Source organism: Elaeis guineensis, chromosome 6, assembly GCF_000442705.2.
Source record: "Elaeis guineensis isolate ETL-2024a chromosome 6, EG11, whole genome shotgun sequence".
Taxonomy (NCBI): domain Eukaryota; kingdom Viridiplantae; phylum Streptophyta; class Magnoliopsida; order Arecales; family Arecaceae; genus Elaeis; species Elaeis guineensis.
The window spans coordinates 120444207-120454988 of record NC_025998.2 but is presented as its reverse complement, the minus strand read 5'-3'; the positions used below and the strand labels follow the sequence as shown (position 1 = coordinate 120454988).

The following is a 10782-nucleotide window of genomic DNA, read 5'->3' as shown; positions in this document are numbered from 1 at the left end:
AAGGGAACAGAGATTTAAAGCTCTTAAAGGACAGAGAGACAGTATGCACAAGTTCGAGCACTTCTTTCTGAGTCTTGAAAAATTAATTTGGCAAACCTTCATGAAGTTTCAACTCCCACGTCTGCTGGCACGGCAAAATTTAAAGTCTATGTTGAAAGATGATATTATGGATGGCAACATGGAAGGACTGGAAATGAAGTAAAAAGCATAAATCAGCATGTTATGGTCCACTCAAAATACTTGCAACTAGCATGGTAACTTCTAATACTTGCACCATGCTATTCTGAGAGTTCTCTTTCAAGTATCTTTAAACAAATCAAAACGTTTTGGAGGCCTAACCTTTCAACCCTTGCAAAAGGATGACCAATAGATGAAGTCTGAAATATGAAGAATTCCCATAAATGTAGTTCTCAAAAGTTTAATACAAAGCCATGTTGGAATCTTTGGCTGGAGTGCAGTTCTTAAAACAATAAAAATCTAGTATTCACAGTAAAAAATATGGGAAATGCGGATCATGAGCAGAGAAAATAGTTGTGGAGCCGGTGGCTGTTCACCTCAGATATTTTTGTTTGGTAACTTTAATGGATCACTTGACTAGTGAGTTGGTGATGGGCACTAAGAGCAGCAAGAAGTGGTATTGACAGATCTTGCAGCTGGTCTATCTGTGAGAATCATTCCTTGAGGGTTCTGTAGTGGTTGAGACTGGAGCAATCTCTTTGCTGAAATGAAAAAAAGACAAACAGCTTTAGCCCAGATGTTTATCATTTTGTTTAAAAACAAAGAAAAATATTGAGGTCCAGCCACACGTCAGAACCGGACCACCTATTCGATAATCAAGAATTTAGATTAGTGGCAATCAGTGATGTGAACAATAAATCTGTCTATTGACACTGACATCTACCTTCACAGGTGCTTCACAGATCACTCCTTCAGGGTACAGTACGTCTAGAAATTTTTAACATGAGAAATAGCTCGTGATGGACGAACAAACCACATGAGAAAAGAAAGTTTATAACCCATGGAACACAGTTGAAAGATCATGCTACAGGTATTGGATAATTATGGCCTTCTGTTTCAAATAGTTTAATGCAGAAGTTTTGACTTTCAGAGGCGCATTTACATCAAAAAGGAAGGTTACCATTTCCCCAATAGATTCCATGCCTGAAGGTGGGAGGAGCCGTTTTACAGCTTATACAATCACATGCAGCCAATTGATAGTAAAGAAAGTTATATTATCCTTATCCAAAAAAGGAAAGTTATACCAAGTATTTGGTGTTGCATGAGCTACCATGAAACCTAAGTTGACTAATGTTCGGAGCACATGTTTGTGCGAATGTGTGCATGTGCACCCAGTGAATAACATGCTAAAAGTTAGAAACCTTTTACGTTGAATCAATACTGAAAGGAGCAGCAGCAAAAGACTTACCAATTTCATAGAATATGTCATTGACATTGGTTGCTGTTTTAGCAGAAGTTTCCATGAAGAAAAGGCCATTCTCCTGAGCATATGTTTGGGCTTCCTAAAATAACAAGGACAGCAGCAAAGTTATAATCAAGCTAAATCATGTTCTGAAAAAGAAATAGATGTACGGGAAGAGTTCAAGCTAATAAATGAGATAAAGTATATTTCTATTCAAAGTATATTTAGATCTATGCATCCATTTGATCGGCTAAAATACACAATCTCATAGGTACCACTGAATGGCCATAAGAGAATAAATAAGTTTGGTGATAATGTGCTATATTTTTGGATGACACAAAAGAAGTGGATCCTTCTGAATCACAGTTCAGTTAATATCACTAAAAGTTCAGGCAGTTACCAGGTTGCTCAAAAGCAGTGCGCCTTGATGGCCAGTCTCCATTAAATCCTTTATATCCCAGTACTAGATGGCCAGCTAATCAAGGTAATGCAACTAAAATTGGATCAGCTATAATTATTTGAGTTATACGCTCTAACTGTTAACGCTGAGGTTAGTGGTGCAAGTGGATCAGATAACATCCATCCGCATCCATCTTTATATCTGAATCTATTTGGTTATGGATACAAATTTGAGCATCTGACTAATATTCATATCCATATTCATATCAGTCAAAAAAAAGGGATATAGATTATGGATATAGCTAAACATTAAACATCTACTCAACCCTAATTCGAATATTTGGTTATATTTGTAATTCTATTCATCTTGTATGGCACTCATGAACTTTTAGAGGAAATCAATGACCATACCAACAAGCAACCAACTTAATTTCCCTTCTATTCAAAGATATCTTCAATTTTCAGTTACAAAGTTCACTATTGGACTTATAACCATATTCATATCCATATTTTCAATATTCAATATGTATCCATATCCATTTGAAGCAAATAAGGATATGAATTTTTGCATCCAATTAATATCCTATGCGTATCCTTTTTGTCAATATAAATGGATTATCCAATCTGCATTCGATCCATTTTCAGCCCTACCTGAGGTCCTGAATGCTAGACCATCAAATGGAAATATCAAATAAAATCCATAGAACAAGTTCTTATGAAGTGCAAAAGTTGTGATTAATAGAGTAATTATCAGGAATTATCATTATATTGATGTTTTACTCATTTTTGTGGAAGTATGACATCACAACCAACCGTTAATCCTGATTCTTGCATGCTAGACCATCAAACAAGCAGTTTTCAGGAATGGCAGAATTTGTCACTCATAGTCACTGGCAGGAATTATCATTATATTGATGTTTCATTCATTTTATATCTAAGTATGACATTTTGCCACCAAGAAATTAATTTTCAGCAGGCTGGCTAACTGTCAACTCAGCAACCATAGGATAATGATGCCCACTGCAAAACTGATCACAGCATTCCCAAGCAATGGTAGCAGAAAAAAGGTTGAGATATTAATAATATATATGACAGAAGCATAACTGCTCTGCTGAAACTAAATCTTATGTGGGGGTAAATTATTGAGTAAAGCATCATATAAGAGCGTAAATCATGGAGAGAAGCATTCCAGCCAAGTGAAAATATTGAAGCGCAGCAAATGAATTGAGGGTCCTAGAAAATGATGGCCCGTCATATGGCAATCAAAAAAATAGGACGTGGTTGAGAGCCAAAATATTTTTGACTTGCATAACCTTGCAAACTGATCATGGTAACAACAGGACATGGACTTCTGAGTCAAGTCACAGGAAGACTTGGCTGATACCATTCATGCAAGTGTCACAGACTAGACCTAAGGCCACAAAGGTGGAACAGTTTAGGCACATAGTTAAGCAGCCCCTGGAGGTAACAATGGTGATGCTGTGATACTAGACAGGATATTAGAGACTCAAACTGGCACTTAGTCAAGCTAAGGAAAAACAGCACTGGCCCTTTTACCTTTGCAGGCATGGAAATTGATGGATAAGTCTTACCTCAACTAACAGAAGAAAAGTAGGACATGTTAAGCAGTCAAACGGATAGTCATGATCCATGGTCCACACCAAATTTTAACATTTTTAGGTTATTAAATTAACTTTATAAAAATGATATTACTGCAATTGGTAAGGTTAAGCAAACAAAATAATAAGAGCAGCTCATTTGGAAAAAATTTCAGAATTTTGGCATATTGCTTGAAAGGTGCTGCAGCAAATTTCTTCCCAAAAAATTGTCAGTGATACCATAACTCCCAAAATTTCTCCATGCGTCACTTTCTTCCATTCTTTCTCTCCAACTCTTTCTGTTGCAAATAACATATTTTCGGCATGTTTCTCTTCTGTATCTCATAGTATAATCCAATTCTTGGCGATACTCCTACCATATTTTCCTTTCTTTCTTCTCTTTCAAACATATGATTTGATATGGTTTCTTCATCCAACAAATGAAGGGTGTCGATTAATGTTTTATGCGAATCAAGAATCTTAAAACAAGCCAAATACTTGGGTGAAGTTGGAAGAGAAACAACCATAAGTGAGCAAGATGAGTTGGAGAGCTCGCAATTTTGTTTTCTTTTTTTTTTTCTTTTGAGCTTAGGTAGCATTTTTAACAGCTTGAGAAAACAAAACTAAACTATGGTCAATTAAAACAAGATCATTAATGATTGACAAGTAATCTGGGGCCCATATGGAGTTTCAGAGTGCCTATCTGGTGAGCCAATCAGTAACCTAATTGGCTTCCCTGTATACATCAGAGATTAGCAATGTCAAGCAATCCATGAAGGATGATGCAAGCATCACTTGGATAGGGTAAGGCCTGTTATTGTTTCTCTAGAATTGCTCCAAAAAATTGATGACAACTTAGAGTGCAGTACCATGAAGATCTAAGGACATGATCCAGATCTCTTCCCATGACAACAATTTCAGATTGATTGCAAACATTATAGAGAAGTTGCACCACATGATCAGCCTTGAGAATGCAGCCTCAAGGAAGATTTGCCATACTAGCATGTACCATATCATACCAATACCAAAATGAGACTTGGTACAGAAGGCGTATCAGCCTCAAAAACAATGAAGTCAGCATCCCCAAGTAAGGTACCAGGGTAATTGCACCATCAAAAGCCTAGCTTGACATAAGGATTACCTGGGGGCACCCATTTAAGGAGAGCAGGGGATCACAGGACACAGTCTATGAGGCTGAGACACCACAGGAACAAACCTTGACAGGTCACTTTTGAGAAACAACAGCACATGTTTTCAAATTGCCGTAGTTTTTGATGGCTAAGTTGCTGGAGGTCTGAATAGTTAGTTGCAGTGGGCATCACTATCCTTGGAAGAAGAAGAAGTCATTCCCATCTTTCTAGGAAACAGGGAATCAAGGAAAGCTTCCAAAGATCCAGCTTCAAGCAGTTTGACAGCATAGCTAAGGATAACACAAGGGATTGGGAAAAGGGGGAAATAAGAACTGATGTATCCAACAGCTAGAACATGTTGAGTAGATAAACAGCACATGACATCAGTTGAACAAAGCCAAGAAAATCCCAGAAGAGTCAATCCTCCTACCATATGTCCATACTAAGCCAAGAAATACCCAAGAGAGGGGTCAAAGCCATGCAGGCAAAGCTTAGCTGAACTAGGATTGCTACCACCCCCTAATATCACTGCGCATAGTGCTCATTCAATCCTCTAGGAAAGCCAATAGGTCTATGGTCTACCTAACTTCTACATGCTATTGTTGTTACTTGAAAGAAACCTAATAGATTAGCTTGTCCAATTACCAATACCTCATTCCTAGACATCAACAGATCCAGTGAAGTGTATGAACTAAACTTTTCACATAATAACACAAGCACATGGCATGTGTCAATGGTTTGTGTAAGCAAAGATGTGGTAGCAAATGTTCCAAATTCAAAAGAATTAAAAGACAAAAAGATTATGTACCAGAAAAAAAAGACAAAAAGATTAGGACTTGCCTCTGCAGACACCTGCCTGGCTTCTAATAAATCAGCTTTGTTTCCAGCAAGAGCCATTATTGTGCTTGGGTTACCTGAAACAATATAAATAATCATTAATAACTCTGGAGTCAACATATTGCAATTGATTGTGACCATCCTAGGAAGTAAAAATCAATAAAATAAGTCTCATAGTACACTGGCATCTCTCCAGAGGTCCCAAATATTGCACCTAATAGCCACATCACAAATAGTACATCCTTTTATTTTCAGCAACCAAACAAGCAGTCCTTTGATCAAAAATACAGTTTTGAATTTTTCAAGGAAAGCATTTGAAAGATCTTCAGTAAAGGAAGAAAATTAATATCCAACGGAGCAAAGCACACCCCTCCGGAAAAACACATGCACATGTAAACATATAATGGAGTATAAACACCCACCCACCCACACACACCCCACGAGAGAGAGAGAGAGAGAGAGGGAGTGAGGGAGGGAGGGAGGTGCAATTGAGGATCCTTCTAGAGCAGCTTCATCATAGATGAAAAAAAGTAGCACTAAAGGATATTGGATAGATCTTATTGGTGACAACATATCAGATAATACTATCAGAATTCTAAAAGAATTAGCCACCTCAATAAAAAAATAAAGGTTCTACCTTGGGCTTGAAGTTCTTGAACCCATTTCTTTGCTCGCGTGAATGTAGCCTGCAACAAAAATTTTGGGAATCTTTAAAACACATATAAACTACCCCACTTCTAAAAGAAGTTCCTATTCCATAAACATTATATTAAGTCTTTTTTCCCTTCCTAAAAATGGATATGGGATCCCTACTACATAATTCCTCAATTCTTGCCTTTCTTAATTCTTGTGTCACATATCCATGTGCACAGATTTCATGGTCCATTTTCTTAGATTATCATCACGTTAAAACCAAGAAACTCAAAAGCATTTGCACATTACCTATCCTAAGCATAACTTAAATTACTTATTTCCTTATGCTTGCCTTGCATAAGCCCCATGTCACATGTCCATCTGTAAAGATCTTGTGGTGTATTTTCTTGTAACATCAGCACTTCAAAGCAAGGAAAACACTAAGGAGCATTTGGTCATTTCTTGTCCTAAGCATTTAGTTGGAGACTAACATCAAAAAGAGACTCTTCATGGCACATAAAAAGAAAAAATAAACATCAAAAAAAGAAATTTCGCCCATGACAAGTTCCAATTGAACCCGATCCTCATTCAGATAAAGATCATGCCTTGAAAAGTTCACTTCCTAAGATTCATAAAATGTTTGGACCAACCTGTATGATTTTTTTTGATGATGGATGGATCCATGGTTTTGTGCTGAATTCTTCACCAATATCTTGTGGCATGTATTTCTTTTCTTGTTACACTGCACCCTTTTTTTACCACCTCGATATAGAATGTTTAAGAAATGGAAAGCTGACTTTATATTTGAGAATCTTAGGATGTTGACATCTCAAACACTAAGTCATCATGTGTCTTTAGCAAAAGTCAAATATAACTCAAAACTTTCAAGCATTCTTTAAGGAATTTAAACCCAAGGAATTATTTGATCCTTCTTTAACCAGGCTTTTTTTTTCTTTGATATATTCACATATACTAGTGTTTGAATGGGTTTTTACCTTATAAATCCTTTTGCTTATATTTTGTTTTATTTTTTCTTACATTAAAGAAATGACAATTAAACTCAGTCCTAAGGGTACAAGGAAAAATGCATTTATAACAGTTATCATCAGGATGATAGAATAGATAAAACTTCATCATAAAATAGCTCTGACAGAGTCATATCAAGATTTGCTAACCGAATTCGTTATATCATATACAATTATAGCAGCTGCAGCTCCTCTGTAATACATAGGAGCCAAACTATGATATCTCTCCTGTCCTGCAGTATCCCAGATCTCAAATTTCACTGTTTGATCATTCACTGCCAATGTCTGTGAGAAGAACGCTGCACCAATTGTTGATTCCTACAGTATCCAAACACCAAAACTAAGAACAAAATTTACCATATCAAAACTAAAACTCCTCTCAAAATTTCTATATAAACCAACCTGGAATTCAACAAACTGTCCTTTCACGAAACGTAAAACCAAACTAGACTTCCCAGTTCCCACATCTCCAAGAAGAACCTGATGTAACAAATCAGTATCATTATCACAAATCTAATACAGAAAGCTTGACGAGTTTAAAATGAAGAACATGCTAAAAAAAACAAACCTTTTGCATCAATGAATAATAAACGTAGAAATCCCAAGAAGAACAAAATAGTACATGGGGAAAATAATAATAGGAGCTAAAGCAGAATAAATATCGATATTATCAGAACAAACAAAACCAATATCCAATTATAAATTTGAACCAAAAACTTCTTTTTGATGGAAAATTTTGAACTAAAATCTAACCACGTGAAATAGAACCTCAGAACCCAACAAAAAGAAACAATAGTTACAAGAAGATAATACAATTAAGACCTAAATCCATAACCCGTCAACCATAACCTACAACTGCAATTCATTTGTTTAAACTTAAATACCAGACAAAGAAAATCTGCCGAAAACTTCTGCAAAAAAACAAACCAAAAGTAATTAAAAATTGAAAGAAATTCAAACCAAAACAGCGGAATTAGACCTCGAAGGAGCGAACCAATCTGATGAATCTGCTGAAGAATATGAAATTTAATTCGAGAAAATAAGCAACAGCAAAATCGCTCCCCACAAAAGGTAAAAAAATAATTTTTCAGATCAAACACAAGAAAGCTAGAGATGGAAGGGATCCTTAATTCGATACAAAACCAGAACATCAAATTGCCAATAGAAATACAAATCCAAGGCTCAGATGTTAAGAAAAAAATTACCAATTTAGCGTTTTTGATATTATTTCCAGACGTCGCCATTGATTCCGAGCTTCGACCAAAAGAAAAGAAATTATACGGAATTTATATATATATATTTTATTTGGGGGGCGGGTGTGGGAGGGCAAGACCGAGGGAGTCCTGAAACCAAAGGTTCCAGGGGAGGCTTTGCTTTTGTATAAATGGAATTAAGTTCTGCTACTCCGGCGGAACTCTTTCTATTAATGATACCCACAATAGAGACAAAAACATTCGTTCCCGAAATTAAAACTTATTACCATCATTACCCGTCCATTCGATGGACTTCGCACGAACCATCCGGCAGTACGTATATCCTAGCCGTTCAATTTATGGAGGGTGTTTTGAAGAGTTTCTTAGTCGTAATTTTCTTTTTTCTTTGTGTGAAACGTGGCTGTCAGAGGAGGCTGTAGCTTACGACCCTCCCCGGTCTTCTAGAGGTGGACCCCGCTTCGTTTCCGGGAAAGGAAACAGAAAAGAAATAACGCGTGCCGCCGCGAGGCCTACACGAGGGTGAGTCCACCGCCTTGGACCAGCTTCGTGGCAGTCGCCTATTTATATATGTGATATCAGCAACGGATCGCCGTTACCGATATGTTCCAATATAAACGGTTTACAAGAAAAATATTCGCTGATGGTGAACACAATATTATCCGTTGTTCCCAGGCTATATCCCTTCCGTTGATATCTTGGGATATAACAAACTTAAATAATTGGAGTATCCTAAATGTTCATATCCCTCAGCTTGCCAGATGTTGGTAGGGTTAGGGATGGACTCGAGCTGGCCCAAGGCCCAACAGGCCAAGCCGATTTTGGATCAGACTATGGCCAGATTCGAAAGATTTCAGATTGGATTTGGAGATAAATATAGAGCATATTTGTTTTTGGGAATGGGTTCGAGAAACCATTGACTGGCCCAACCCCAGCCCGGTCCAAGTTCAAGCCCGAATAAGATCCAAATTGGAGCCCAAATTCAGATACAAATAAGTCTCAAAACCTTCGACATTCTTTTTTTAAATCTTTGGGCTCATAACCATTGAATAATGATGTTTTTAAGTCTTTATAGAATCTTCTTAAGACATAATAGTTGGATGTGATTCTAAATAAATATGTGATTTAATGGATTGCAGTCTACTGCACAAATTTGGATGGGCCAATCAAGTTCCGATCGAGCCTAGGAGTATGTTTTCGAAAATTTTTTGGGCCTAAGCCCAGACCAAATCCCCAAAAAAGGATTTGGGATAGGCTCAAGTAGTGGTGTCGCTTGGTCCAGCTTGACCTATTTTCAATCTTAAAGTTCGAGTGAAAATTTTATTTTTTAATAAAAAATTATATTGAAAAAATAAAGATATTTTGTATGATCTAACATTCCAAATCTTCAATATATGAAAAGAAATAAAAAAGGCCCCTATTATCATAACGGAAGCTCTTTGTAGGGAGTATCCGAGTGGTTAATGCTACCATGCTCTTCAATTACAGCTATCTAAGCTTAAGGGCAAAAGTTCTCTTGGAAGAGTATACTAAAGTTTTGATAAGAATAAGGCATAGCAAAACAAAATATTACTCAAATATCCATGTAACAATCATTATAAGAAGTAGTTCCATCTCATGCAGCAAAAGAGTAAGAATTTTAAAGAAGATTGCAAAAAATTATTTGTAAAAATAATGATGAAAGAAAAATAAACCACTTTATCTATTCCTCTCCATCTCAGCTAGGTTAATTGTCATGAAAATGAGTTTTTTTTTTTTTTAGGGTAACTCAGATTGTTCATATAAGTATAGTATGAATACATTAAAAAAGGTCAGAAAAAAAAATAGTTTTGAAGGCCAAATAAAGACTTCCAACTATTGGATTTGTGTCCTAGAAGTCAATTGTTGGCTGACACATTATGTATTTCCAGGGTCTAAATTTGTACTTGTAATATTTTCATTATAAATAAAGGACTTTTTTTTTCAAATATGCTTATGTGTCCATGATTTATCCTAAAAATTAATAAAAATATTTTTTATATATTCTTAAAAAATTAAGAATTTGAGACATACATTAATTAGTGGTTAATTTCTAAATGCTCCCGATCAAGGGATCATCATGGAGGACAGTGCTTAATCTATTTGAGATCGGTGCACGGTTCACCTCCCTTGTGGGCAGATGAGTCTTGGATCTACAGTGTAGAGACACTGGGGTGAAGGTGCAAGTGGTTATTAGAGAACAACTTACACTGAGCGTGACCAATATGAGAACCATATGGATGTCTACTCACTCGTCAGTGGTCTTCTCGATGCTACAGTGGTATGAATGGTCCTTTGACCTGCGGTAATATTGGCTATTCGCAGCGAGGCTACTAAGTTTGACTGCACGTTCTTTTGGTCCCTAGCCATTCGGATCCTTGCTGTGCATGTTGGCTTCAGTAGGTTCAGGTTCGCTGTTTGAAGTAGGATGTACCTAGATAAAATTTATCGATCTTGATAGAAAAAGAGCAGTCCTATGTGATTTACAAGATTGAGTTCAGAAAGTCTTTG

General features: G+C 36.5%; 1 protein-coding gene across 1 annotated transcript; it reads right to left on the bottom strand.

The window, feature by feature from the left end:
* Nucleotides 1–371: 371 nt before the first annotated feature.
* On the bottom strand, nt 372–8410 carry LOC105046742 (ras-related protein Rab5A). Its single transcript, XM_073259668.1, has 7 exons — nt 8248–8410; nt 7445–7522; nt 7193–7360; nt 6022–6070; nt 5384–5461; nt 1427–1516; nt 372–719 (listed from the first exon to the last, which is right to left on the bottom strand). Exons 1-7 carry the CDS (start codon nt 8284–8286, stop codon nt 616–618), a joined length of 606 nt encoding a protein of 201 aa, XP_073115769.1. The 5' UTR covers nt 8287–8410; the 3' UTR covers nt 372–615.
* Nucleotides 8411–10782: the final 2372 nt, after the last annotated feature.